The sequence below is a fragment of the Penicillium riverlandense genome (genome assembly GCF_028828495.1).
Source record: "Penicillium riverlandense strain IBT 135883 chromosome Unknown utg000001l_segment0_segment0, whole genome shotgun sequence".
Classification (NCBI taxonomy): Eukaryota; Fungi; Ascomycota; class Eurotiomycetes; order Eurotiales; family Aspergillaceae; genus Penicillium; species Penicillium riverlandense.
Genome location: NW_026643194.1, coordinates 365,907 through 393,712, shown reverse-complemented (window position 1 = coordinate 393,712; position 27,806 = coordinate 365,907). Strand labels below are relative to the sequence as shown.

General features: G+C 53.2%; 13 protein-coding genes across 13 annotated transcripts; 8 read left to right on the top strand and 5 right to left on the bottom strand.

Annotated features, from left to right (window-relative positions):
* Positions 1–63: 63 nt before the first annotated feature.
* N7474_000161 (DUF1996 domain-containing protein) lies at positions 64–1,715 on the top strand (the record flags this gene model as incomplete). The annotated part of the gene is made up of 3 exons (XM_057191576.1): positions 64–241; positions 292–448; positions 506–1,715. 3 exons carry the CDS (start codon positions 64–66, stop codon positions 1,713–1,715), a joined length of 1,545 nt encoding a protein of 514 aa, XP_057056529.1.
* Positions 1,716–2,043: 328 nt separating this feature from the next.
* N7474_000160 (uncharacterized protein) lies at positions 2,044–2,538 on the top strand (the record flags this gene model as incomplete). Its single annotated transcript, XM_057191575.1, has 1 exon — positions 2,044–2,538. The coding sequence occupies one exon, from the start codon at positions 2,044–2,046 to the stop codon at positions 2,536–2,538; it is 495 nt and encodes a 164-aa protein (XP_057056528.1).
* Positions 2,539–4,204: 1,666 nt separating this feature from the next.
* Positions 4,205–4,591, top strand: N7474_000159 (uncharacterized protein; the record flags this gene model as incomplete). The annotated part of the gene is made up of 2 exons (XM_057191574.1): positions 4,205–4,271; positions 4,326–4,591. 2 exons carry the CDS (start codon positions 4,205–4,207, stop codon positions 4,589–4,591), a joined length of 333 nt encoding a protein of 110 aa, XP_057056527.1.
* A 460-nt stretch (positions 4,592–5,051) lies between these two features.
* N7474_000158 (uncharacterized protein) lies at positions 5,052–6,201 on the top strand (the record flags this gene model as incomplete). Its single annotated transcript, XM_057191573.1, has 3 exons — positions 5,052–5,160; positions 5,212–5,366; positions 5,416–6,201. 3 exons carry the CDS (start codon positions 5,052–5,054, stop codon positions 6,199–6,201), a joined length of 1,050 nt encoding a protein of 349 aa, XP_057056526.1.
* Positions 6,202–6,239: 38 nt separating this feature from the next.
* Positions 6,240–7,353, bottom strand: N7474_000157 (isopenicillin N synthase family dioxygenase; the record flags this gene model as incomplete). The annotated part of the gene is made up of 2 exons (XM_057191572.1): positions 6,240–6,923; positions 6,976–7,353. The coding sequence occupies 2 exons, from the start codon at positions 7,351–7,353 to the stop codon at positions 6,240–6,242; spliced, it is 1,062 nt and encodes a 353-aa protein (XP_057056525.1).
* Positions 7,354–7,507: 154 nt separating this feature from the next.
* On the bottom strand, positions 7,508–8,428 carry N7474_000156 (SDR family oxidoreductase; the record flags this gene model as incomplete). The annotated part of the gene is made up of 4 exons (XM_057191571.1): positions 7,508–7,774; positions 7,827–8,030; positions 8,080–8,327; positions 8,380–8,428. 4 exons carry the CDS (start codon positions 8,426–8,428, stop codon positions 7,508–7,510), a joined length of 768 nt encoding a protein of 255 aa, XP_057056524.1.
* A 743-nt stretch (positions 8,429–9,171) lies between these two features.
* On the top strand, positions 9,172–10,938 carry N7474_000155 (Zn(II)2Cys6 transcription factor; the record flags this gene model as incomplete). Its single annotated transcript, XM_057191570.1, has 3 exons — positions 9,172–9,927; positions 9,976–10,776; positions 10,825–10,938. 3 exons carry the CDS (start codon positions 9,172–9,174, stop codon positions 10,936–10,938), a joined length of 1,671 nt encoding a protein of 556 aa, XP_057056523.1.
* A 399-nt stretch (positions 10,939–11,337) lies between these two features.
* N7474_000154 (putative amino acid permease) lies at positions 11,338–13,446 on the top strand (the record flags this gene model as incomplete). Its single annotated transcript, XM_057191569.1, has 10 exons — positions 11,338–11,442; positions 11,495–11,515; positions 11,571–11,619; positions 11,682–11,948; positions 12,002–12,036; positions 12,085–12,205; positions 12,260–12,603; positions 12,667–12,789; positions 12,847–13,249; positions 13,295–13,446. The coding sequence occupies 10 exons, from the start codon at positions 11,338–11,340 to the stop codon at positions 13,444–13,446; spliced, it is 1,620 nt and encodes a 539-aa protein (XP_057056522.1).
* Positions 13,447–14,035: 589 nt separating this feature from the next.
* Positions 14,036–18,164, top strand: N7474_000153 (putative nicotinamide nucleotide transhydrogenase; the record flags this gene model as incomplete). The annotated part of the gene is made up of 17 exons (XM_057191568.1): positions 14,036–14,129; positions 14,203–14,767; positions 14,819–14,908; positions 14,962–14,965; positions 15,021–15,083; positions 15,132–15,392; positions 15,442–16,171; positions 16,222–16,362; positions 16,418–16,579; positions 16,626–16,796; positions 16,845–17,099; positions 17,150–17,283; positions 17,334–17,483; positions 17,532–17,700; positions 17,748–17,936; positions 18,000–18,074; positions 18,133–18,164. 17 exons carry the CDS (start codon positions 14,036–14,038, stop codon positions 18,162–18,164), a joined length of 3,285 nt encoding a protein of 1,094 aa, XP_057056521.1.
* A 688-nt stretch (positions 18,165–18,852) lies between these two features.
* Positions 18,853–20,346, bottom strand: N7474_000152 (uncharacterized protein; the record flags this gene model as incomplete). Its single annotated transcript, XM_057191567.1, has 1 exon — positions 18,853–20,346. The coding sequence occupies one exon, from the start codon at positions 20,344–20,346 to the stop codon at positions 18,853–18,855; it is 1,494 nt and encodes a 497-aa protein (XP_057056520.1).
* Positions 20,347–22,795: 2,449 nt separating this feature from the next.
* N7474_000151 (elongation of very long chain fatty acids protein) lies at positions 22,796–23,944 on the bottom strand (the record flags this gene model as incomplete). Its single annotated transcript, XM_057191566.1, has 3 exons — positions 22,796–23,151; positions 23,202–23,484; positions 23,537–23,944. 3 exons carry the CDS (start codon positions 23,942–23,944, stop codon positions 22,796–22,798), a joined length of 1,047 nt encoding a protein of 348 aa, XP_057056519.1.
* A 696-nt stretch (positions 23,945–24,640) lies between these two features.
* Positions 24,641–25,676, top strand: N7474_000150 (cytochrome c oxidase subunit VI; the record flags this gene model as incomplete). Its single annotated transcript, XM_057191565.1, has 5 exons — positions 24,641–24,646; positions 24,684–25,093; positions 25,218–25,263; positions 25,388–25,505; positions 25,558–25,676. 5 exons carry the CDS (start codon positions 24,641–24,643, stop codon positions 25,674–25,676), a joined length of 699 nt encoding a protein of 232 aa, XP_057056518.1.
* A 634-nt stretch (positions 25,677–26,310) lies between these two features.
* On the bottom strand, positions 26,311–27,692 carry N7474_000149 (glycosyltransferase family 15 protein; the record flags this gene model as incomplete). The annotated part of the gene is made up of 4 exons (XM_057191564.1): positions 26,311–26,467; positions 26,533–27,148; positions 27,203–27,466; positions 27,551–27,692. The coding sequence occupies 4 exons, from the start codon at positions 27,690–27,692 to the stop codon at positions 26,311–26,313; spliced, it is 1,179 nt and encodes a 392-aa protein (XP_057056517.1).
* Between the last annotated feature and the right edge of the window lie 114 nt (positions 27,693–27,806).

The window sequence follows — 27,806 nt, the reverse complement described above, 5'->3', positions numbered from 1 at the left end:
TCATCCAAAACTACGCTCCCTTCTTGCGGTCATTGAGCCCCTGGACGTGGCTCAGCGGATCGCATGATGCACAACACCCGACTAGCGGCTACCTTGCTGGCCTGCCTTACGATCTTTCCCAACTTGACCAATGCTTTCTGGCGTTTGCCATGTCGCGGGCGACTTGGCGTCGCTCGATTGGACCCTTTGATGGACCCAGGAGAGGTCGCATCGCACGCGCATACCATTCACGGCGCTGGAAGTAAGCTGGCGCAACGCCCATTGGAGCTTTGGCTTGCTAACGACAAACAGGCTTTGGTTTGAACTCTGACCAACAGACCTTACAGAAGTCCAGTTGCACATCTTGCGCAGTGATGCAAGATAAGTCGGCTTACTGGACTCCGGCTCTCTACTTTATGCATCCAAACGGCAGTGCCGAATTGGTAGAGGAGGTGGGAGGTATGCTTGCGTAAGTATAGGCTGCTATCGATGTGGAACAAATACTTACAATTTTCTCGGATATCAGCTACTACCTCCTTTACGGAGAGAATGTAACTGCTTTCCCCCAGGGCTTCCGGATGATCGCAGGGGATCCATTCCAACGCAACTTCACCTGGCCAATTCCTGATCCTCCCAAATCCCTATGGAAGGGCGCCCAGGAATCTCAGCGTGCCCTTCGCCAGAAGGCTCTTGGATTCAACTGTTTGAACTATGCCGAGGCGGCGGAGCCGTCCCTGTACCGCCATTTCCTACCGAACAAGACTTATTTGGACGAGCACTGCACTGATGGAATCCGGCTGGAGCTGATGTTCCCATCGTGCTGGAATGGTAAAGATGCCGATTCCCCAGACCACAAATCTCACGTCGCCTATCCCTCACTCGTCATGGATGGAACCTGCCCAGAAGGATATGAGACGCGACTAGTCTCGCTCTTCTACGAGACTATCTGGAATACATATGCCTTCAAAGATAAAGAAGGATTCTTCACTCTCGCTAATGGTGACCCAACTGGATTTGGGTATCACGGCGATTACATGCAGGCTTGGGATGACGGAGTACTCCAGAAGGCCGTCAACACTTGCACAAATGAGACTGGTATGATCACTGATTGCGATATCTTTGATCTGCAGGACGAGGCGGATCAAAACAAATGCCTGCTTGACTTGCCGCCGCAGCTTCAGCACGAGAATGTCCATATGCATGCCCATGGTCTGCCGGGGAATGTGCCTATCGAATGGGGTCCGCGATATGCTATGCCCGCTGGTCCTATGCATGAACACCCAACTACGACTACCAAACTTCTCCCAAGTATCCCCACTATCCCGTCACTGTCGATACCTGATCTGTCAATACCTCCCTTGGACCTCGACCCAAAGCCACTTCTCAACGAGTTGCACGTCAAGAACACCGCCGAAGCCGCTGCAGATCCGACGACCACTGACCGGGCTCCTGCACCTACGGATTCTGTTAAAATTGACCCGGTCATTCAAGAGATCATTTACGTGGAACAGGATATTATAGTCAAGGTCAATGACATGGGTGAACCCTACACTACGAGCACAGGGAAGATACATACCAAATCATCCACAACGACAACAGTTACCAAGGCCACCACTGTGGTCTCTCAGGCTGAAAAGAATGATATGCCAGAGAAACCCGTCAAACATGATCACGCCCGCAGGCATGCACACAATTATAACCACGGCCACCTACGTTACAAGAGAGATTTTTTCTAGACGCAATGGCGTTACTAACAGGAAGGACACCTATGGCAGGAGCTGGCTTTTTCTCTGCTGGACAGTGACTCTGGAATTTTCTTTCGTGTATATACTTGGGATAGGCTGAATGAATATGTCTATCTGAACCTGTGAATTCCCGTATGTGGTTAGGCTTGGAGGATGGAGGATGGAGGAGGGCGTCTGTTTTGGCCGTCAGGATTTTTTACGCCCCCTTTGGGCCCCGATTTGAGTCCTTCTGCTCGTCTTGAGACTATTCAAGAGTCGGCCCTCATTTGCGGTTTACGTTATAAGGGTTTCTCGATCCTCCCAAAATGAGAATAACAGCATGATCGTTAGTCCTCTCCCATCGCAAGACCACCACCACACCTCTAAACTAGCCCTCAGTCAATCCTCAACCCGTTATTTCCATCTCTCCAACATGAAGTTCCAAACCCCCCCAATCGTCTCAATCCTCCTAGCTGCTACAGCCTACGCCGCACCCGCCACCCGCCATCAAACCATCAACCCGGTTGCCAGACTCACCGCAAGAGACTCAATCAACGACTGCGGCGACTCTTCCTTCACCAACGAGTCCACCGGCGGCGGAACTTGGGAAGTCGATGGCCGTACACAGCACCAACTGGTCCAATACGGCACTTGTGGGTTCGACGTCGAGACCAAAGCCAAAGGTTTCAAAATCGGTAACCAGGATATCATTGACTTGATCAATTCTTCTATCGAACAGTTTCAGTGGAATGGTGTGGTAGGTTCCAAGGGCGATATGTCCTGCCAGGACCTCATTTCACATGTATCCGTTTTCTGGGGTCTTTACCACACTTAGGTAGAGAGGGGATAAAACTTTCAAAAAAGATCAAGTAGACTAGGATTGTATGTGAACCTTACGGTTTTGTTGGAAACTAAGGAAAGTGCCATTGTCAATCGATCAATAAATCAATATAGTCGTGTTAGACAGGTGCTGGGAAGTCAAGCGACGACTCACGCTAGGTGTTACGGGTGGAAAGGTGCCTCAAAAGGGACCGTTTTCGGCGTCAATTTCACAGTTCCTCATAGTCTAGTGTAAATATTCTGGTCTTCATCAAATGCTTGAGCAGATAGCTCTGCAATCGAGAGTTACTTCATACAAAACTAGTAAGATATTTACCGTCGGATTGTATTCACGTATCTGCTTCCGGAGAGGGCCGCCTAGTATGTGATCCTCCTTTGTGTGAGTCTATTTGGTTCTATCGGAGATACCCAGCATTTATTAGAGGCGAAATACCTTTGCCTTCTGCTTTTTCTAGAAGTCTCTCCTGACTTTTACTGATAGATAGCCAAACTTTTACAAACAATGGCACATAGAGAGATACGGGGTCTTGTCTAGGCTCATGAAACGTTTTATGCATGCAATAGAAACCTCAAGGGCAGGCACAAGGCAGGGATAAGGAAGGTGATCTGAGACAATTAACACGAGTCATATTGACCAAGTCAATTGTCCTCGAAATGGCTCTCACACAGTTGACAGAATCTCAAGGTAACGTTCCCGATGTCGCGCATGCTTTATCTCCGCGGCACAGCCAGCCAGGGTTGCACATATGCGCCTGCACTACATGCAACGAACTTATCTCGCTCCAATACCATGGTTGAGGAATTTATCTTCATCACTCACAGGTGTCTTAATCCCGACAGCTAGGGATGACACGGGAACGGGAGTTTGGTGGCGTTGCAGAAGTTCTTTCTTGTTAACCTTGTCAGAAACCGCCGCGAAGCAGCAGCCCGTGGATGTATGTGTGCTACATTTTTTTGGGTCATTGCACATACATTGCTAGAGATAGGATTTTTTGTTTGCCGTCCTGTGTGCTGAAAAGGGTTACATGGCTCAACTACCACAAGGTCGTATGGGTCGCATGTGGTATCTTTGTGGTGATTTCTTTATCAGACCGGAGCTACGATATCCCAAGATGGTACTTGTTCGATTTTTGTATGTGTTAAGATTCAGCCTTATTAATCTCAATGAAGAGAAACATACTATATCTCATCGAAAACACATTAAGTCAAGGGCATATCGACCGGCTGAGCATCTAGGACTAGAACAACCATCATTCAACAACTACTTCAGATTGCCCTACCTTCAGCCCAGAGAACTTTACAAAATGAGCCTCTTCAAAATTCTGTGCATCTCCCCATTTTTAATCCTGGCAATATTAGCCATTCCCCAGCCAACCCCCACGCGGGACCAAATGCAACATTCTGCCTCAATGCCAGAGCCAACGACACTGTCAATGGTGACTGAAGAACCAATGCTGCCATGCACCGACGGGTCCACCCTTCTCTACACCATGGACTGTACAATGGGAAACCCAATCTCATACTGCCACAAACCCGAGTCCCCAACTCAGTGCCCGACAGGATTTTTTCCGTCTGTGGGGCACCCAGATCACTGTATAGAGCAGCCAACCTGTGTTCCGATCAATGCGGCGTGGATCACGACTGAGTGTGCGCATGGTGCAATGCCATATACTACGACAACATTGTATCATGGCACGTTGGCAGGTGGAGATTCTGTCCTAATTACTGGTGAGCATGGAAACCTAATAATACCTGAGCAAGGATTCACTGACTGTTGTCTAGCTGTCGACTGCGCCTGCGCCACTGGCCAGTGGTACAGCATGACTCTTCTTCCTGGCTCATCGACCGTCGATACGTTCTGCATGCCCTACGCTTCTTGCCCGCGCGGCATGACTACTTCTGTTCAAACAAATAGCATCTGCGCTACCGCGCCGGCCGGTGTATGTGCGAATGACGCTGAGAAGACGGAGTATTGTGCTTCTGTGAATCCGTCTCAGACCCCTGAGTATCCTGATGACCCGGGTGCTGCTCCGACGGCGTGTGCATGAGTTTATCTATCTTCTACATGAGTTGAACTGCATTCTGATACTGTCAGTCAATCCAATTATTCGGTAGATGCGTTGAATTATTTGGAAATAGTTAAGGAGTCATACAAGAGAATTTAATGGTCAATTCAAACAACCTAAGGCCTTGCAGGTGTCCTCCCCTGTTTATTCTTGCATATCAAATACCCCGCGGTCACAATCAGTCCAAAACTACATTATTGCACCTTCCCAATTCGATATAGAAGGGTCCAGAAACCCTAATCCCTCTTACAAATACATGCACCAATCAGGCTAAATCGTGCTCACCCGGGGTCTCGATCCGGACAAGCCTCGACGGCATTGCGGGACATTCCCCGCACCGGTCCTTGCTTTGGCCATGGGCGGTGGAATGGCTTAAGATGAGCTCCTCCCCTGACTGCTAGCAACGTCAATTCCCCTCACGAGAAAAAAAAAAGTACTCATCATGTCCGACCTCCCTGAAATGCAGTACCGCTTCCTCGGCCGTACAGGTCTGAAGGTCTCGGTGATTTCCCTTGGCGGATGGCTCACCTACGGCGGGCATGTGGGGAACGGTGTGTTTCAGTTCTATGAATGAAGAAATACCAGACTAACATATCCGATAGAAACCGCGTTCCAGTGCATGAAGGTTGCGTACGATGCTGGAGTCAATTTCTTTGATACGGCGGAGGGATACGCCGGCGGGCAGTCGGAGGTGGTGCTCGGTGAGGCGATCAAGAAGTATGGGTGGAAGCAGAATGACCTGGTGATTTCTACCAAGGTGAGCTTTCAACATCTCCCCGAAGGAGCGCAATTACTGACTGGCACAGCTCTACTGGGGTCAAGCCAACGGCGTCAACCCCGCGAAACCCCTCAACAACACCGGCCTCTCCCGGAAGCACATCATCGAGGGCATGAACCTGTCCCTGCAGCGTCTGGACCTCCCATACGTGGATATCGTGTATGCCCATCGCCCAGACCGCGACACGCCCATGGAAGAAGTGGTACGCGGATTCAACCAGCTGATCTCCACCGGCAAGGCCTTCTACTGGGGAACCTCGGAGTGGACAGCGAGCGAGATCTCAGACGCATGGCGAATCGCCGACCGTCTGGGCCTCGTTGGCCCCGTCGTCGAGCAGCCGCAGTATAACCTGCTGGCGCGTGAGAAGGTCGAGCGCGAGTACCGCTGGCTCTACGAGGCGCACCACGGATTGGGCCTGACGGTGTTCTCGCCTCTCAAGGGCGGTGTTCTGACGGGCAAGTACAATGATGTCGAGGGTCTGCCTGCGGGTTCGAGACTGGCGGAATCGCAGGATAAGTATGTGCAGGGTCTGCGCAAGACGCTGGAAGACGAGACCTGGAAGCGCCAGCTGGCCCAAGTTGCCGCGCTGCAGCCGATTGCTAAGGAGCTGGGTATCTCGACGGCGCAATTGGCGCTGGGCTGGATTCTGAAGAACCCGAATATCTCGTCGATGATCACTGGTGCGTCGCGGCCCGAGCAGGTCCTCGATAATATCCGCGCACTGGCTGTTGCGGACAAGTTGACGGATGAGGTGATGGAGAAGATTGAGAAGGCTGTGGGCAATAAGCCTACTCTTGAGCCTAGGCGGTTCTAAGTTGAGATGATATAACTAGTCGTATAGAACATGCTTGGCTAAGAGTCGTGGATATACTTCTCAAACACATCAGCGTAGAATCTCCTTCCCACATCACGATGACTGCGAATTTTTGTTCGCAGCTGTGACTCTCCCCAAGTATCATACCGACCACGAAGGAAAGCCGAGTCAATGCTGGCTCCCTCCGCGGCTTCGGTAGAGGAGTCTTTCCAAGCAGCGAAATGTTCTCTCAATGCACCAAGGGCTTCATCTTTGGTCAAACTTCCCCGGACGCCCTGGAAAAAGGGCACGCTATATCGCTCGTACGGACCCGATAGTACACGGTGCGTTGTAGCTTTGCAGACACCGTGTGTAACCACCTCAAATGCCTGGCCAATATTCACGACAAATGTATCTTCAATAACGGGGACGTCAATCCAGTCCCCGGTTTTATTCAGGGCTTGTAAGCCCTTCACTTCGGGGGGCGATGCTTGTAGGAGAAACGTCCACCACCCTGACGAATCCTTATGCGGACCGACGCCTTGGTCAGTTGGAGCGGAAGGTTCAGAGGCAGGGTAGTGGACTAGTTTGAGGCGATGCTGCTCTGAGAGAAACGGAAACAAAATCTCCGCGGGCAGGGAGAGGGCTTCGGCGACAAGTGTTAGAAAACGCTCACTGAGTTGCGTCAATTCGTAGATGTATCTCTGGACTATAGCTCGGAGTGCTGCATCGTTGGCCGGCCACTGTAGTAACTTCAGTAAAGAGACCACAACGTTAGTATGGGATCTCAAATACCTGGTTGGGTCCTTTGAGTCGTTCATATAGTGGAAGTCCTTCACGCCAATTATCGGGAAGCTCAGTTGCAAACTCGAATTGCTCCCGTTTATCCTCGACCCCGCCGGTGGTCTCGGAGCCGACTTGACTGTACCCGAGGAAATGGGGCGAGTTGTGCAAGGTGACCTCTTCTTTTGTCGCTGCATCGAGGGAAAATAGGGCGGGCAGTGCGCCTCTTAAATCGGAAATGACATTCTGTGAAACGTCGTGGTTGGAGACATACAAGAAGCCAACGCAGGTGATGGCGCGGCGAAGCTGTTTCAGGAGCTCCGGCCGCGTTAAGGGCGACTTGGCCAGGCCGAGGTCGAGGACCGGGATAGAGTGAAAGTTCGACGCCATGTTTCACTGCATACAAATGTGGGAGATACACCTCTTCGTTTACGCAAGTGATCGCGATAATAATGAAGACGTCAAGCGTGGATGGCGCAACTCCATGCGGGGTACCATGGAGACTAAGTCTATCAAATGACGAATTGTCAAGAATAAACCCACATTAAACGCACTTCCCACCATCCACCACCATCTCTGTCCCATTGATGAACCGTCCTTCGTCACTTGCCAGATACAGACACATATTCGCAATATCATCCGCCTCCGTCAGCCGGCCCAGCGGCACATTGCCAATGAACTTCTCCCGGTTCTCGGGGGTGTCTTCCATGCCGGTGAACATGGAGAATAGTCCAGTGCCCGAGAGAAGAGGCGCAACACTGTTGACGCGAATGTTATGCGGACCGTACTCGGCGGCGAGGCCTTTAGTAGCCTATAAGCTAGATTAGCTGATTTCGAACTGTGCAAAGAGGTAAGTCACTCACATTGGTGACGGCACCCTTGGAGGCATTGTACCACACCAGACCCGGCCGTGGCCGAGACGCTCCTGTCGAGGAGATGTTGACTATTGATCCACCTTGGCCTTGCTGGATCAATCGTGGTATGACTGTATGGGCGGCGAGGTAGATGCTCTTGACGTTAACCTTGAAGACGCGCTCCCACTCGTCCTCGGTCACTTCCACCGTGGGCTTATCATTCGTCAGCGCTATTGATCCTTCGAATGTAACTCAAACCAACCTTATTGCGATATGTAGTCCCCGCATTATTGACCAGCACGTCCAGCCTCCCAAATTTGGAGAACGCGACGTCCAAAACGGTTTCCCAGTCGGCTGCTTGGGTGACATCCATGCGCTGGAAGATGAGGTTGGTCGGGTTCTGGGCTGCGACCTTCTCGCCGCCCTCGACGTTGATGTCGGTCACAATCACTTTGGCTCCTTCTTCGCTGAAACGGCGCGCGATGGCTGCGCCGAAACCTGAGCCCCCACCTATGCGGGGGGTTAGATGGGGTATACGCAGAGTGGTGGCTGGTGTACCTACCGGTGACAATGGCGACTTTGCCCTGTAGTCTGGAGCCTTGTTGAGCCATGATTGAGAACAGAAAGGGTTGAAAGAGGGTGTCAGGGAAGGTTCATGAAAATGGAAGGAGTTGTCCGAGGTAAATGATTGACGTTGGCGAGGAGGGGAACTCGGCGTGAATTCCGAGGGGAGCCAACCCACGTAAGGTAGTTTGATGTCTCCATCCATCAGTAATGGTCGTTGTCGTCAATTGCTGCTGAACGAGGCCGTCGTCATGCGCTATATGGATGAACATTTATAGACTAGTAAATAATAATCCCTGTAGCATTCTGGACTGATTCTCTAGACGCTGCCAACATCTAGTCCCCTTTCTGACCCGACCAGCTGCTGCAGACCGCATCCCTCCTGCTACGGCACCAGACGGCCTTCGGTCAATGTACTCGCACGCAATCAGACTGCTGTCGGGCGATCCATCCTGGTGTGCCGGTGACGATTGTCCGTGCGGCATCTGGGGCGATCTTGAACACGGGTATAGTATACTCTTGGAGCAGAGCTTCGGACGTGTGTTGGTTGTATAGATCGGAAATATTTTCTAGCGGCTAATAATATTCTGGCAGCTTGACCTTAGTGTAAACAAGAAAATAGACCGTGGATCCATTTATCCGCCCGGCAATTATTCTTCCTCCACACCCTTGCCCGCCTTCCCTTCCCCTCCGTCAACCCACCACCGCCATGATCGTGACCTGTACGCCCGGCCTCCTTTCCTAAGTCTTCAATGTCTCCATCCTACTGGTCCATCTGTCCTGTCTCCCCATGGACATTCGCTCGGTGGTGGCACCCATGAACGTGTCCGAGTTACCGCCGTCTCAATCGCAACCCCACACCGCGTCGGAGCCCAGGAAACGAGTTCGCCGCTGGCACCACCGAGGCTTCACCGGCTGCTCGATCTGTCGCCGCCGCCATGTCCGCTGTGATGAGGCCTCGCCCGCATGCAAGAACTGCACGCGGCTCGGCCTGGATTGCGATGGTACCCAGGGCCGCATGACGTTCAAGGTGTACGGGCCTTCGCAGACCCAGGACTCACCCTCCCAGCCCCCGAAGAAAGGGAACAAGCAAGATATAAAAAGGGAAGAAGACGGCAGCAACGGAGTCGTCGTCTCATCCACCACGCTGCCTCAAACCACCCAGTTCCAGTTCGCCCAGCCCGCCTCGCCCGCAAGCCTAATCGCAACGACCATTCAACGCCGCGACGATCGCTACTTCACCCATTTTGTCGACCAGGTCTCGACCCTCCTCCTCATCTACGATAACTCCATCAACATGAATCCCTACCGCAGCCACTTCCCCGACTTCGCCCGCACCTCACCGTCCCTCGCGAACGCGATGCAGGCATTGGGCGCATTGCACCTGGCCAACACCTCGCCGGGACCGCAGCGGAACACGCATTTCCAGCAGGCAATGGGGAAATACGGCGAGGTCGTCAAGACATTCCGCACGCGATACGTGAATCCGGCGCAGCAGCTCGGGCTATCGGACTTTGCGACATGCCTCTTGTTGTGCTTGTTCGAGGTTGGTGGGGTGCCTGCTGCGTCAAGACAGTGAACTGACCATCTGCAGATGATGGACTCCCAGCATGATAACTGGGCCGTACACCTCCAAGGTGCTCGCGAGATCTATAACCGTCTCTTCTATCCGCATACCGGCGACTCCGCCCGCGAGGTCCACCGTGTCGCCGAGTCCAACCACCCTCTCCGCTCATTCCTCGTCTCGCTCCTTTCCTACGTCGATGTGGCCGGCGCCTGTGCCACTCCCGGAGGCACCGTGGTCGAGGGGAACTACTGGAAGACCTTAGGTGGTGGGTGGGAATACAATCTGGGGACACCGACATTGTCCGGGTCGTCCACGCCCGAGAACCCGCGCCTGGTCGAGCTGCGGAATTCATGGTCGGGAATGATGGAGATTCAAGCCTCCATCAGTGTATTCGCCCGAGACAAACGGTCCATGTCCCCGGACCACCAGGATCAAGTGTACAAGGATCTATTTTACAAACTGGTCGCTTGGCGAGCCACCACGCCCATTAGTCTGCAGCAGCTCGGCGAGCTGGACGATGACAGTTTGGCCAAGTACCCGTTCCCCGATGTACTCGAATACGTCGGATGCATCGAGGCGTACGAGAAAGCGACGTTCCTCCATTTGCACCAAGTGGCTGGCGCCGGTCGTCCAGGCTGGATCTCCGACCGCACCTATTTGGACACGCTGATTACTCGCATCCTCACGTTGATCCGCAAGTGTTCCAAGGATGTCGGCCAGTTGGCGGTCTTGTGGCCCTTGTTCATTGCCGGCCAGGAAACGCGAAAAGAGGAGGAGCAGGTATACGTTCGGAAAACGATGCATGAGCTCAAACGGTTCGGCTTCAAGGTACGTGCTGTTTCCTCTCTGCTGGGATTGCCCGCTGACTCGTCGTAGAATGTCGACAAAGGCATCGAGTTCTTGGAGAAGGTCTGGTTCAAGCGCCGGACATTTCCTGAAGGGTGGACCGAGACGCTGGACGAAATTCAGTCCAACATCCTCATCCCTTAGCCTGCTCGCGTCAATGCCTGCGCCAGGCTTCGTATATAGTCATCCCGTCTGTTACACCCCTGTATATATCCATGAGTGAATGAATGAATGAGTAATTATTAGAGATACTCTGATGTTTCCATGGACCGAGTACATTGGCCCGATCCCACACGGCGACTCCACCGGCTCCACTATATTACCCTGAAAAGCTCTGGCCTCAAAAACTTGCCCGAAGGCTAAAACCAACCGGCAAATCTCTGCGCGGACCAGATCCCTCCGGCGTCGTTCATTGTTGTCTATTTTTTCTCATCCGTTGAGGTCTGCGGTCCGAACTGTTTTATCTGATCCGATCGGATCAAGACTGGAGCGCTTTTCTGTGCATCTGTTCGCTGTCTCTCGCTTTTTGGACCGGCTGCAAATATGGCTTCCGACGACCTGGCTGTCGGTCGCGATGAACTAGTGGTTGACGGGGAGGGTGAAGTTGACCGAAGCGACACCGAGTCGAAAGAGGATGCAGCTTTGCTGGTGAGTTGGGATTGGACCAGGAGGCAATACAATTGCTAACACGACTATTTAGCGAACGATGGGCTACAAGCCGGTAAGTCAAGAGTGCAACCATTTGCGCGGCAGGCTCTTGCTGAGTCCGTAAACAGGTTCTTCACCGGACGTATACCTTGGTCGAGAACTTCTCAACCACCTTTGGTACGCTTTTGTTTCTCTTCTCTCATTCAATCCCCACCCCGATCTAACATGCCTCTTCCTAGCGGCGCTCTACTTCGTCGGTGGAGTGCGCGTCACTTTCAGCACGGGTATCGCGGCTGGGGGTAATCTCGCCTACTGGACGAGTTACCTAGTCACCATGGTCTTCACGTTCATTACTGCTGCCGTCATCGCAGAGGTGTGCTCGGCCTCTCCGTCAGCGGGCTCGATCTATCTCTGGGCGGCTGAGGCGGGGGGTCCTCGATTTGGTCGGCTGCTGGGATTTATTGTTGCTTGGTGGAGTACCACCGCTTGGACCACGTTTTGTGCTAGTATGGGTCCCCTGATAAGGAAGCACTTGACGGAATCGCTAATGGGGTTATAGGCAATACCCAAGCTGCGGCCAACTACATGCTTTCAGTGAGTGTTCTGGCGGGCATATCTGGTTCACAACTGACATGGTTGCAGGAGTTAACCGTGTTCAAAGTCGACTTTCCCACTGACACCAGCAGTATCAAGTTCCGCGCCGTCCAATGGATCTGCACGGAGGTGCTGCTCGCCCTCGCCGCGCTGTTGAACTTCCTACCTCGTACGTGGACATTTGAATATTCCTTCTCCAGCCCTTGCTCACCCGCCCGTCTAGCCCGATTCTTCAAATGGGTCTTCTGGCTTTCTGCCATGATCGTCATGCTGGACTTCGTGATGAACGTGATCTGGTTGCCCATCGGAGCCCATGACACCTGGGGATTCCGCACGGCTCATGAAGCCTTCATGACCACCTACAACGGCACCGGCGCCCCTGCGGGCTGGAACTGGTGTCTGTCGTACCTCGCCACCGCGGGTATCTTGATTGGATTCGATGCGTCCGGCCACGTGGCGGAGGAAACGAAGAATGCCTCGGTCACTGCGGCGCGAGGCATCTTCTGGAGTACAATTGCTAGTGGATTCGGTGGGTTGGCTACCATTATTCTGTTCTTGTTCTGCGCGGTGCGTATACCACTTTCCTACATATACCGGTCCGTATCAAGTGCTAATCTTGCCGCATCATAGCCTGACGCCAACACTCTGCTGGGATTCGGATCCCCTCAACCGTTCGTGCCTCTCTATGCCGTGGTTCTGGGCAAGGGCGGCCATATCGTGATGAACGTAGTCTGCATTCTCGCTCTGTGGCTGGTAAGAATCATCTTCTCCATTCGTCCGTTCGAGCCACCCTGCTAACATCACCCTCAGAACACCGCCATCGCCATCATCGCAGCCTCCCGCCTCGTCTTCGCCGTGGCCCGCGACGGCGTGCTTCCCTTCTCGGGCTGGGTGTCCAAAGTGCACGCGGGCCAGCCGCGCAATGCAGTCATTGTAGTCTGGGCCGTCGCGGCTTTGATCACATGCACGATTCTCCCCTCGAACGTGGCCTTCACGTCGCTCGTCTCCGCAGCCGGCGTGCCCAGCGCCGCAGCCTACGGACTGATCTGTCTCGGTCGGCTACTCTGCACACCGAAACGGTTCCCCACGCCGCAGTGGAGTCTGGGGAAGTGGAGCAAGCCGTTCCAGTTTATCGGCGTTTTCTGGAATGGATGGGTGGTGGCCGTCTTGTTCTCACCGTATGAGTTCCCCGTGACGGGGCAGACCTTGAACTGTATGTGTCTTCTGGTTTGCCGGAAAATTGACTAATGATTCCTAGATGCCCCGATTATCATGGCTGGGGTTACTATCCTCGCGCTGGTCTCGTACTTCGTTATGCCGGAGGATGCGTGGCTCCCGCGCGACCGGATCGCGCGGTTTGTTGATAGCAAGGGTGCGGCGGCGACAGTGGAGGAGGTGGAAGAGCGATGATGTACGATGGGGTGATTGCATTGACAATGCTATCGTGGATATACGGGAATAAATACATAATAGTCCATACATAGAATCGATTGACCGGTCTAGCGATAGTATAGCACACTCAGTCCACTGTGGGGAAATTCGGCTCGGCTCTCCCCCGCGTTTTGGAAGATCCGATTATCGGATAATGTTTTAGCATGAAAGCGTGTGTAGAGGAATCGTTATAGAATAGTAAGACTGAATGAACAAGGCACCGTGCCATCGTCGCAATCCTACCTTGGCTCTTCCCCTCTTCTTCGTCGTCCTCCTCTTCCTTTTCCTTTTCTTCCTCCTCTTCCTCCTCTTCCTCCTCTTCTTCCTCCTGTTTCTCCGCTTCGCCGAGACCAACCGCCCTTCCACCCTGCACACTCCCTTCCTTCTTACTCTCCGGCTGATCTCACGCTCATCCAACTCCTTTCCTCACTCTCTTTATTTTCCTCTCCCTCTCCCTCCCTCACGCGACACAGCCCCGGCCGATGTGGTACCACTGCCCCCTTCCCGCGTCCTCGACCCAATAGATGTGAGACTCCCACTCGTCGCGGTCTATTCGCCCTCCTTCACCATGAGTGTCCCGGTGCCCCTGCGGTCGGCGCTGGGGCCGTGTCTCGCGGCCCCCGGTGCGCGCGCGGGGAAGTTGCTCTCAGTGACGCATTCTGGTAAGCCGCCTCCGCCCTGGCCCAGGGGATCGCCGTACCATAGTGTCCTTCGCTTGCTCACCCACGAACCCAGTGTCTCAAATTCGTCGGATCCCTTCCCTGGCCCGCTCGTTCAAGAAGCCAGTCTCGGCTCCGTTGCTCCCCTGGCCCATTGTCTCTAAGCGCGCTGCGTCTACTACAAGCGCCGAGCCAAAGCCTGACGCGGTCCCTGCCACGCCCTACTCAGCATTGACCGTCGGCGTTCCGCAGGAGACCTACCCGAACGAGCGACGTGTGGCGCTAACCCCGCAGAATGTCGCTCTGCTGCTCAAGAAAGGGTTCTCGCGCGTTCTCGTCGAGCGCGGCGCTGGCGAGGCGGCCCAGTTGCTAGATGACGCTTACGAGAAAGCAGGCGCGACCGTCGTCGACCGCAATGCGGTCTGGTCGGAGAGCGATATCGTGCTCAAAGTCCGCAATCCCCAGGTGGAGGGTCCCGTCAATGAGGTCGAAGCTCTGCGGAAGGGCTCCACGGTCATTTCGTTCCTCTATCCCGCGCAGAATCAGGCGATTGTCGGTGCGCTCGCGGCGAGGGGTGTTTCGGCTTTTGCTATGGATCGGATTCCTCGCATCTCGCGTGCTCAGGTATTTGATGCCCTGAGGTATGCTTCTCCAGCCAATTACAGTCATTGGACGAGCTGACCCAATTACAGTTCTATGGCCAATATCGCGGGTTACAAGGCGGTATTGGAGGCGTCGAACCATTTCGGCCGCTTCTTGACTGGTCAGGTTACTGCTGCTGGGTAAGACTGCCTTTGCAATTGATGATGTGGAATATACTGACCCGCTCTTGCAGAAAGGTTAGATAAGCTGGTGTAATCACTGTCCTGTCTTGTACTCACGCTTTTGGTTTAGATCCCCCCGAGTAAAGTCCTGGTTATCGGAGCTGGCGTGGCTGGTCTGAGTGCAATCGCATCAGTATGTTACACATTCATTCAAAGAGACACCTTTATTAACCTCGCATAGGCCCGCCGCATGGGCGCCATTGTTCGAGGCTTTGATACCCGCCCCGCTGTTCGCGAACAAGTTCAGTCACTGGGAGCCGAGTTCGTTGAGGTTGATATCCAGGAAGATGGCGCTGGCCAGGGCGGATATGCCAAGGAGATGTCCAAGGAATTCATCGAGGCCGAGATGAAGCTGTTCATGGAACAAGCTCGCGAGGTCGATATCATTATCACTACCGCTCTGATCCCTGGAAAACCGGCTCCGAAGCTTATCACCAAAGAGGTAAGACAGAAACAGCAATGGCAACCTTCGGAGACTAACATCGGCACAGATGCTAGCGGCGATGAAACCTGGCTCAGTCGTTGTTGATCTAGCCGCTGAGGCAGGAGGTAACTGCGAAGCCACTGTTCCTGGAGAATTGTCCCGCTACAAGGATGTCACCGTCATCGGATACACGGACCTGCCCTCGCGTCTCCCGACTCAATCATCGACACTGTATTCCAACAACATTACCAAGCTCCTCCTGTCCATGGCACCCCAGGAGAAGTCGTTTGGAATTGACTTCAAGGACGAAGTTGTCCGTGGCTCGATTGTCACTCTCAATGGCGAAATTATTCCTCCGGCTGCACCACCCGCTCCCCCTCCGGCTCCGAAGCCCGATGCACAGGCAGTTGCTGCCAAAAAAGAGGAAAAGCTCGCTTTGACCCCGTGGCAGAAGGTTACTCGGGATGTGACCGCCGTCACGGGTGCAATGGGCACCACCCTCGCTCTTGGAAAGGCAACTGGCCCCATCTTCATGAGCAATATGATGACTTTCGGTCTGGCTGGCTTGGTTGGCTACCGTGCTGTGTGGGGAGTTGCCCCTTCTCTCCACTCACCGCTGATGAGTGTCACCAACGCTATCTCCGGTATGGTCGGTATTGGTGGTTTGTTCGTTATGGGTGGCGGCTATGTCCCAACCACGCTACCTGAATATCTCGGCGCTGCCTCCGTACTATTGGCCTTTGTCAATATCTCTGGTGGATTTGTAATTACTAAGCGCATGCTGGACATGTTCAAACGTTTGTCGTCTTGTTCCCACTTGGAGCGACGTCGCTGATGATGTTCACAGGTCCAACTGATCCTCCGGAGTACCCATGGCTCTATGCTATTCCGGCTGTCGTGTTTGGCGGCGGCTTCATTGCAGCTGCGAGTACTGGAATGGCTGGTCTGGTGCAGGGTGGATATCTGGTCAGCACTATTCTCTGCATGGGTAAGTCATGATCTTTCTGTCGTCGTCGATTTCCCTAAATTAACATCTGATATAGCCTCTATTTCTGGTCTCGCATCGCAGCAGACAGCTCGACGCGGAAACATCTTCGGTATCCTGGGTGTGGTTTCAGGAATCCTTGCTTCACTCTATGCAGTGGGCTTCTCTTCTGAGACCCTCACACAGTTCACGGCCGTTGCTGGAACTGGCGCTGTTGTTGGTAAGTGCGTCCTAATCTGTTGGTTGTCTAATCTAACACCTGCCAGGAGGACTGATCGGTCGTCGAATCACGCCTACTGGACTTCCCCAGACAGTGGCCGCTCTCCATTCCGTGGTCGGTCTGGCAGCCGTGCTGACTAGCATCGGAAGCGTGTTGGTGGACATCTCGGACATCACGACCTTACACTTGGTCACTGCCTATCTGGGTGTCCTCATTGGTGAGCTCTATGGTCGCGATTTTTCGGCGCATTACTGACTCTGTGCAGGCGGTGTCACATTTACTGGCTCGATCGTTGCATTCATGAAGCTTGCAGGGAAAATGAAATCCACCCCAAAGGTCCTTCCTGGTCGACATGTAATCAATTCCACGCTGCTTGGTGGTAACCTTGCAACAATGGGAGCATTTATCACCATGGCGCCAGCGAACCCGGTTATCGCTGCGACGTGCTTAGGTGCAAACACCATTCTCAGCTTCCTCAAGGGCTATACCACGACAGCAGCCATTGGCGGTGCTGATATGCGTATGTTCAATTCCTTCTCTTCCTTACAGTATAGGCTAACTCCTTCGAAGCTGTCGTCATCACGGTGTTGAATGCCTACTCAGGCTTCGCTCTCGTTGCTGAAGGCTTGATGCTTGACAACCCACTCCTAACCAGTGTCGGCTCGCTCATCGGCGTCAGCGGTTCTATTCTATCTTACATCATGGTAAGAGAATAGTCAATCCGTCTCCAATAAAAAATTGCTAACACTTCCAGTGCGTTGCAATGAACCGGTCTCTTACAAACGTCCTCTTTGGAGGCATTTCGGCCCCAGCCCAGAACCAGAAGAAGATCGAAGGCGAGATTACCCAGACCAGCATTGACGAAACTGTGGAGTCACTTTCTGGTGCCGAGAGTGTCATCATTGTCCGTATCATCCTAACCCCACGAGGTGACCCGTCTAACCTTCTCTAGATTGTCGGCTACGGAATGGCTGTCGCCAAGGCGCAGTACGCTCTCGCCGAGATCGTGCGTATCCTGCGCGCTCGCGGCGTGAATGTGCGTTTCGCCATCCACCCCGTCGCAGGCCGTATGCCGGGCCAGTGCAATGTGCTGCTGGCTGAGGCTTCGGTGCCGTACGATAGTAAGTGGTCTGTCATGGCTTTTAGCTACCCATACTGATTGTACTAGTTGTCCTGGAAATGGATGAAATTAACGAGGACTTCTCCGACACGGACGTCACACTCGTCATCGGCGCTAACGACACCGTCAACCCCATTGCTATGGAACCCGACTCCGCCATCTCTGGCATGCCTGTCCTCCATGCGTGGAAGAGTAAGGAGGTTATTGTCATGAAGCGCGGCATGTCGAGTGGATATGGTGAGTTCTTCCTTGAGACAAATGTCCAAAATTGCGAATGCTAATAGCATTCCTTTCTTACAGCCGATGTCCCCAACCCCATGTTCTTCATGCCCGGCACCAGGATGCTCTTCGGTGACGCCAAGTCTTCTTGCGATGGTGAGTACTCTTCCTGCAACTCCTTCTTGAGTAATGCTAATCACGGTATTCTGTGTAGCTATCAAAGCCGCGCTGGAGACCCGGAAGTAGACTAGACGTCCGCTAGAATAGGTCTTTATCGCAAGATCGCGTGCTTTCTTTGTGTTTATTGTTTTGTTTTAGTCCTGCTCTTATCAGACAACTAAGTATATTGTTGTTCTTTGATTTGCCCTACCCGATCTATCTACCATCATTGACATTGTCTTGTCTTGTGGCTTGTGATATATGTTTTTTGACTGCTAGTTCATTGCGCAATATACCAGAGTTATTTAAGTCCATGTCTCATATGTAGAAGAAACATTGGAACCAAACAGGTATAAACTCTACAGCTTGGTCTAGACAAGGAGGGGTGGATATAAGGAACGTATCATTTTGATTCTCGTATTTGCAGGTGAACCATCTAGACACATGATAACTGCAAGCTCAGCAGTCAAAGACAAAGGGAGATCCGTCGCAACAGGTTTCTTCAATAAACACCAGCCAGCGCTGTAATCTGTCAATCTGGATAGAAAACACTCCAACACCAAGTCAAGAACAAAAGTTTTTGTTAACCAAACCAAGACAAACACCCCCAGGCATGAAAAAGAAAAAAAAAACCCCCCACCCCCCATAACTCCAATCAATCAAAGCCAAATACCACAATACTCCCCGACCCATCATCCATAGAGACATTACCGATTAATGCGTAGCATAACAAAAAAAAAAAAAAAAAAAAAAAAAAAGAGTGAAAAGCAGCAGGCTAAGCCCGACGAGGCGATCTGGGCCCAAACTTCAACCCCAAGAATCCCCTCCCACTAGGGATGGAGGTACTATGTCTCACATGGCGGCGATGGCTGGATTTGCGCATGAGACTCGATTTGCGCACGGGGCGGGGATCAAGCGGCGGCGCGGGCATCATGTTCAAGATCGTTTCGTTGGAGTGGTAGATAGGGTTTGAGTGGAGATGCAGGTTCATGACGGATTGGTGGCGCAGCTGCTGGGTTTGGGGGTGGAGGTTTGTATGGGAAGCAGATGCGTGCAGGGATTGGTTGTTGTTGGCAGAAGGGGAGAGGTTTGCTTCGGAGCGGAGGCTGTTCATGGAGGCGGTGCTGGATGCGATGGAGTTCTTTCGAGTCATGCGGCGCATCATCAGTGGGGGGCGGCTTGCCAGCAGGTTCAGGGTGCGTTTTGAGACGGGGAGGGAGTGCAGGGAGGTGCCGTCTGTGTCGGAGGCTACTGTGAAGGGGGAGGACTCGCGAGATGACGAGTAGGATGACGATGGCACGCTGTTGCTGCTTGAGCTGCGGATAGACGGCGGGCGTCTGCCTGGCTCTGTGGGACGGCGGTGTCGTCCTGGGTTTGGGAGCGGCTTGTCGGATCCAGCAGTTCGCGGCCGGGCGTGGTGCATGTATTTCGATAGCGGGCGAGGCGAGGTGAGAGGGAAGTATGGGATGAGAGGAACCTCAGAGACCCGTCGGATGGCGGCAGAGTGAGCGATGGGAGTGAGAGGCGTCCCTTCGTCGATGGTTGCTGGGGGTGATGGAATCGTGCGTGGCAGTTTGAGCTCGTACCCTTCATTCAGACGCGGCGAATTGGACTTGATGTCCGTCAATGGTGAAAAGAGACGGGACTCTCGCCTGCGGCTGGGTTCTCGCGAATGAGACTGGCTGGGACGGGCTCTTGATCCCTTGAATCGTTGGTCGATGAACACCAGCGTGGGCCGCGTGGGTGGCTGCGTGATGGTGATCTGCTTTGCGACCTGGATATCTGCGTCTTCCACAGAACATTCAGACTCTAGAGAAGGCGACCGGGGCCGCGAGTGCTGCTTCGGTGGGGAATTGGGCGAGATATAGATGGTTGGCGGCACGAAGATCTTGGATGCAATCCGAGCAGGAGGAGAGCTGAGCTCCAGCACCATGTCATCCTCTGGGTCGAAGACATCGACGAAGCCGGCATCCCGGTTTTCCTTGACGGTGTCAACGGAAACAGACCGCTGCGGCTTCGCCGGGGTGGGTGCCAACAGATGATCATCGTCGCTGAGGTCGGAGTCAAACGACTCTGCGGCTGGCTGCGAGCCGATGAGCGGGGGCAGGTCATGCCATCCGGCATCGGATTCAGATGCAATCTCTTCGTCGGACTCGTAGCGTTTGTGCATGCTTTGATGGCTCAGACGGTGCAGATCCAGCGGAGTGGTGGATTTGTCCATCTTGCCGGGCGGCTCAACAGCTTCGGAGGTTGGGCAGTAGGTGATCATAGTATATAGAAAGAAAGAAGACTGTCACGGACAGGAGGAGAAGAGAAATAGAAAGACAGAGACACGAAAATGAAGGAGAAACCAGCCCGCAGTGAACGAAGAATGCAAAGGGCCAAAAACGAAGCCCTAACAAGCACAAAATACTTACACCCACAGATCTGAGACTGCAGAGAATGAATGGTCTTTCCCTGTGGCACGAACCCGGGAATGAACCAGTCTTTTAAGGGTATTATAATGCCCAGCACACGTGTGCCAAACATGTTCTCCTTCGGCGCGGTAGTGGGATTGGTCCCTTTGGCCCTGGGCTAGGAGGCTTCAAGGAAACCCTACAAAGTCACCCCCCTCCAGGAGGGCATCAATGTGATTGGGAACGCTGGCCCTTGCTTCAGACTAATAGGGTTAGTAGACAGTTTCACCATGGTCGCGTTGCGCTTCACCATTTGAGGGGAACTATCCTAGCGCTGCAACGGGGATGGGAAGGAATCTGATGAGTCGCTGTGAGCTGTCGTTGGCTGTGGAGCATGCGCCTAACGCTGGTCGACGATCTGGGCTAGGGCCGTTCATTGGGCGCCAATCACCCGCAGGCTCTAGCCTTCCAGGGGTGATGATGACTGGGTGCTATCTTCTGGTCCAGACAGTCGCAGCCAATCCTTTGCTATCAGCTGGGATAATAATATCGTAGCGCCCAGTGGAGAACTCCCCCGGGTGGGGGGAGGAGTATGTTTAGTGTCAAACACACCATGCCGACGAACTCCTTTCTGACAGGGATGTGATGCAACAGGCTCTGATCGGCAGTATGTCAGTGCACCGTCCTTGCTGAGATCAGGGCAGTTGAGGCACTCAGGACAATCAAGGATAGTTGCCCTAGAAGAAAAAAAAGACAGGGGGGAACTGACTGCTCCTCAGGGGTAGGGGTATAGTGACTAAGGGGGCCAAAGGGAGCCAACAAAGGGACTACGAGGATGCACAGTAGGTATCTCTCAGGGCAATAGGGGCTGGCTACTGTCTACAACGATTAAAGAAAAGCAGATCAATATTTAGAGACAGGCATCTTCATTGCCAAAACCAGAGCTTGCCCTAAGTCAACCTCAACCACTCCCAAACAACAAAGAAGAACCGGAGGCTCTGTTCTCCTTGCATGTCACAGATTGTGCTCAGTTCGGCGAATTGTTCTATCCTCAGGAGGCTTGACGCTATTGTTTCGATTATTTATAGCAGGTTACCTCATCAGCCATGCTCTGCAGCCGCGCGCTGCCTCTCTGCATATCCATACATAGAATACAATCCGGGTCGACCAGCCGAGGCAAGGAACTCGACCGTGACATGAAGCCCAGACGCTTTACAGCTTAGCAGCACAGCTGATCATCCACGCCACCGTGGTCGACGGGGCAACTGCTCGTTCATCAGAACCTCCTGCACCTCTCAAGGTCGCGCATGCTTGCCAGAGCATGGGTTGTCAGCAAGGCACCGTCGATGACGGGCGATCATTAACTGTCCAAACTCCCTACCCGCACGCTATTGACAGCTTTGGGCATGACGATCCGGGAGATTGACGGATCGACGCCATGAGGCGGATGGGACTATCGGTTTGCATGCACATATAACCCATGGTTATCCCGTCGGATCATCCGTCGATGGTTTTTGTTTCCTCGACGACCACGCTGGGGGGTGGTTGTTTTCTTGCCGTGATGACCCATGTCACTGATATTCCCTCTCTCTTCGATGTCGGTTACACAAGACTTGATGCGCGGATCGACGGGATTTGCGGGTTATTGATTTATTAAGTTCAACGTTTCCCTCTCAACTGTGCTTTGTTTTGTTGTTGTTGATATTAGGACGATGTGGCCCTCTGTCCGGGGTTTGAAGGGTTCCCATCTTATGGACTGCTCAATCCTGATCTCGATCTCGGCTCTCAACTCCTTCAATCAAATGTTGCTCTCCCTCATCACATCGCTAGCAGCACTACACCTCCATCAACGGCAGCAATTGATTACGTTTAATTTGATTTGCAGCTAACCTCTATCAATACGAGCTTTCCTAACAACATGGCGAGAGGTACACAGAAAAAAAAGCCTGCAACCAGCAGGCACAGAGATAACCACAAACATGAACAGAAGAAGAAAGATAACATTATAGAATACAACCAGGGGCAGCTAAAAGCGGCCCCGGGTGAAGGGAAATACCTCGATGCCTTCCCGAACACCTCCCTCCCTCGACAAATAGCGTCTTCAGCGACACGTCCGCTTGCCTGCAAAAATACCCAGGCACATACCGCATGAACCACCAGGCTATCGACCTGGTGTCGAGAAAAAGGGGTCATTCATTAAACAAGTATATGGCTGTCTCCCACCGGAGATGGATCACTCTGCCATTCAGCACCTCCACACTTCGCCTGCTGCGAAGGACTCCAACTTTTCTGTCTGCATTTAATTGCGCCAGATTGAGCCACTTACGCCTTGCGAGAGCGTGTGACAGGGCCGTTCGAGCGGCCGGTCGAGACTGCGGAGCCGTTTGAGGGCGTGGCGCTGCCATTGCTCTGCGCACCCGCGGGAGGGGCGGGAGAGGGGACCTCGAAGTTCTTCATGTCGATCAATGACTTCTTGCCGGTGTTGCGGCGCGGGCGGCCGACCTTGACCTCCTTCTTGTAGGTGGCAATGTAGAAGGAGATGAACAGGAGCAGGTAAGAGGTGATGATCGCAATACCAGCGAAAGCCGCAAACTCCTCGCCCGCGCATGCGCCCATGTTGGGCGCCCACGGGTAGTACGTGGAGGTGAAGTAGGTGTAGGAGGCGAAGTAGATGAAACCTGCAACCCGTCAGTATCTAGTTGTATACAGTTGATCTTGTGTCACCTACCCAGATCGATGACGAACTGCACAATCTGCAGGCGAGTGATGTACTGCTTCCACCAGATGCGGATGCCGCGGGCACTCTGGAAGTAGTACCAGTACATAACCACATGGACCAGCAGGTTGATGGTGATGGGCACCCACTGCACTGCTGTCAGGCCGATCAACTGGGTGTAGCAGAGGAGAGCGGTGGCGCCGTGGTGATAGGTGTGGAGGAAGGTCAAGGGCTTCTTCTTAAGGAAGAGGAAGACGGTATCGATCAGTTCGAGGTATTTGGTGAGGTAGTTCAACTGGGGGGCAATGTTAGTATCATCAATTGATATTCAATGGCATGCTACTTACGTAGTAGAGCACAATGAGGGGCTGGGTCCATCCACCCTGGTGGTCACAGATCGCGTGGAAGACGCCGTGACGCCAGATGGTCGGCAGCAGCTGCTCGATGAACAGGGCCAGCAGGGTAGCGCTGATGGCGGTCAGGTAGAAGTTGTGGATCATGAATAGCGCATTGAGCTTGAGCGGGCTGCATTTCTTCATGATCTCACGGCCGCCGAAGATGACGATGTAGTAGGTGATGAGCATGGTCGCGGTCTCCTTGAAGGTGGACATTGGGGTGACGCCCTCCTGGAACTTGAACTCGCTGGCGGGGTATCCCACGACGACCTCGAAGGCCTTGTCGAAGATGGGCCATAGGTGGATGCCGAAGGGCCGATCGAGGGTCGGCAGGGGCACGTTCTGAAGGAAGTCGGCCATGGTGGGCAGGTCGGTTGGGTTGGAGCAACCGAGGCAAGGATGGGAAAGGGGAATTGAATTGGAAAGCCCAAGCACCTAGTAAAGATCAAGGTCGCGAGGGAAGATGAAAGAGACCGACAAGAAAGGAAGGAAAAGGAAAGGAAAGAAAGTCTGACGGGGAGAAGTGGAAGGAATGGACGATGTGGAGGGAAAGGGAAGGGAAGGAACAGCGCGACTTTTTTGACGGATGGGGGGCCCGAAGGGGTTTAGCGTGACCACAAAAGGGGGTCAACACATGTTACCGAACGAGTGAGTATTGTTGAGATGGAATGGATGGACATAGTAGTTGGTCAGGAGAGATTGGTGATAACTCTGGAAGGCAATTACTATTTTTGAAAGTAAAACAAGAAAAGAAAGGAAAGGAAAGGAAAAGCACCGGATGGGTTGCACTAGACGGATGATCCTACTGCATGCTGTGAAAAGGCCGAGTCAATATGTTCCGGCTGGGTAGACTCGGCGGTTCTATAATACTATCATCGAAATAGAATAGGAACCCTCACAGGACCTCGATATTCAATGAGATCGAGTGTGTAATTCCTGGTGCAAATCCAATGCCATGAGCCGTGGATATATATCCAGGCACGCATCTATCAACTCTATACACCACAACCACCCCATTCATCGAGACACGGAATTATGTTAAAATAGACAAGAACAATGACAGTGAGTACTGCCTCTCTCGTCCTTTTAAAAAGATTAGAATGTCATCACCACCTCATACTACCCATCGAACCCCCGACCAATCACAGCCCACACAATCCGTGACGGACACATCGGGAAGCTGACTCATCTCACCGCCTCAGGCATCCAACTCCCACGGCAAAATCCGGTACAGTCTTTCGTCCTAACCTCCCTGCTACTCTCTCACTCCCACCACCACCTCTCCCCTCCCCCTCCTCCATTGATCCAGGTCACCTCTCTCACAATGGCATCCCTGTCCATCTTCCGTGTTGCGACGCGTGCCGTCCGACCTGCCAGCTTCTACCGTGCTCCCCAATTGACCCGGTCCCGGATGCAGGCCCCGGTGGCTCTGGCGACCCGCTCCTTTGGCACCACCCCCAAGCTCCGCTCCGGCCACGAGGATGAGACATACGAGGAGTTCTCTGCTAGGTATGATTGCTGTTCGCCGCGATCGTTCTCGGAACTACCGCGTGCCTTCAACAAACTGCCCCGGACTGCCGCTTGTGGGCTGTGACGGAGAACCAGTGTGCTGACCGGTGCTTGTCAATTGCAGATTCGAGAAGGAATTCGATGGTGTCCAGGACGTTTTCGAGCTCCAGGTAAGCAAAGAAGTCTACCTCGGGATGGACGGGTCGATCTTTGCGCTCTTTGCGATATCTGGCTTGAATCCTCCACGGGCATCCACTCTCGTGCTCAATGGTCCCAGACTAACATCCCATCCAGCGCAACCTGAACAACTGCTTCGCTTACGATCTCGTCCCCTCCGTCGAGGTGCTCACCGCTGCCCTCAAGGCCGCCCGCCGTGTCAACGACTTCCCCACCGCCGTCCGGGTGTTCGAGGGTAACGCTCAACCCGCCTCGTTATAAGAACCCACACTAACAATCCATAATAGGCGTCAAGGCCAAGGTCGAGAACCAGGACCAGTACAAGCAGTACCTCGAGGCGCTGGAGGGTATGCGCCAGGAACTCGGTGTCGCTCTTCGGGAAGAGCTGTACCCGCAGGAGGAGTAAATGCATACCGTCGGTCTCTTTTGTCTTCGCCATTTTTCTCCCGATAGAACCCATCCACGCCTCTCGTCGCAACGCCAGTGACATCACCACCCTCTCTTTCTGACTGGCTGAGGAAGGTCGGGCTAAGAGAGAAAACTGTATACATACTCTTTGTTGAGATCTCTTGTGTTGTTAGGCTGCTGTTGTCTGGGAAAAGGTCTCTTGTACCTTGCTTGGGTTGGTGCTTAATCTATTTCGATTCCATTACCGTTCAGCCGTCTTTTGCACCTCCGTCATTTGAACAGTAAACTGCTACATAGTGATTTAGCCGGAGTATCTGTTAAACCCGGCAAAGATATTTTCTCCGTATCGAGAGTAGTCAAGAGTAAAGAAAGTAGCATGTGCAATCATATAAGTACAGCGAAAAGAAAAACGCAGTGGAAAAGAAAAACTCTAGGGAGAGCTACCGCAGCAACCACGAAGATTTTGTGTAGGACCTGACACAGATAAGAAAACAGAAACACCAGAACCATCAGCACGTAGATATGTGTCCGCTCAAACGCCAGGTACAAAACGAGACCCACGACTTCAGCAATATACTCATTGGGTATGCAATGGGGGAGGGGGGCGATGCAAAGAGGATCGTGACAGAGGATTAGTGCGTTCCAACATATTTGAAATAGCTGGGGCGGCAGTCCTCCTTGGCGAGGAAGTCGGCGCCGTCGTAGGATTTGCCCGGGGTACAGCCGGAACATTTGGGCGAGTTGGGACAGTTGAGGTACGGAATGTGGTTGTATCCGATGTCGCGGAACCTGCAGACAACAACATATGAGTAACAAGATCTCAAGCCGGTCAACGGTACAATGACTTGACTTACCAATGCACCTTGGAGGCATCCTCTAACAGCCCCAACGCAATTGAATGGACAGGCGCATCGCCCCAGCGCTCGTAGAAGAAGCCACCGGCACGATCCAGGTGATCGAAGTAGGCCTCGTATTTTTCGCCGCGGAAAAAGTTCATGTCACCGATCTCAAAGTTCGACCAGAAGTGGCAGGTCGAGTATCCCTGGGCCTTCTTGTTGTGATCGGGGCGAGTCTCATCCGTCAGCCACGACCACATGTTGTTCTCGACGAGGTAATCCGGGTGCGCGGCAAGGAATCGCTTGGTCTCCGGCCACAGGGTAGGGATACTTTCCGGCGCGTCATAGAGGTTGATGGTGAAGCCGTAGGTCTTGTTGTTGTCCTCCATGTACCGGAACACGTCGTAGTCCACGTCGCAGAAGAACTTCACGTTCGGCTCGATGCGCCAGTACCAGCGATACTCCTTGAGGGCAGGGTGCTTGTAGAAGAAGCCGCTGTTCCAGCGACACATCTGGTGGTAGGAGACCATATCGCTGTACTGGATATTCTGCTCCTTCAGCAACTCGGCCGACTCTTTGAAGATATCCATGCTGATCCACTCGGGCACCTTCCAGTGTTCCTCCGGCACCAGCTCTGCAAATGTATAAATTAGTCACTATTCCTTCGGGACTGGTTGGGCCACGCTACCAAATTGGCACCTCGCCTTGGTCTCCGCCTGCGTCCTTCTCTTGAACTCCTCGGTGAAGGGCTTGTCGTTCATGAAGATGTAGGGATAGTTGAATTTGCTGTTCCATGTACGCTCGAGATCCTTCATCGTGGAAATCATATCGTCCAGTTCCTCGTTGCGGACGAGCGCGACGAGCGCGGCATTGGTGCGGGCCGAGTTGGGGCTGTCGGGGGCGTAGTCATTCTGCGTAGCGCGCCATAAAGTCCCCGTCGGTTCTCCGGTTGCTTTATTGCTTGTCAGTATTGATGCGCTAGAGGGGTGGTCGCCAAAAAAAAAAAAAAAGGTCGGGGTGGCAAGGAAACACGTACGGTCTAGCAAAGGATCCTTTTTCATCCCGTTGAGGAGTTTGCCCCCGAAGGCAGACGGGGTCTGGTTCAAGTGGAAGACCAGGAATAGGCAAAGCAAGATGCCAACTGCACCCAGCATGCGAATGGGGCGCGCGACAGCCATGGTGGATGGATGGGTGTGGTTGTTGAAAAAGGGGAGGATTATCCAGGATGATGAGGATGATTGATTGATTAGCAAGCTTGACCCGATCGGGCCTTAGTGCGTGGGTATCTATCT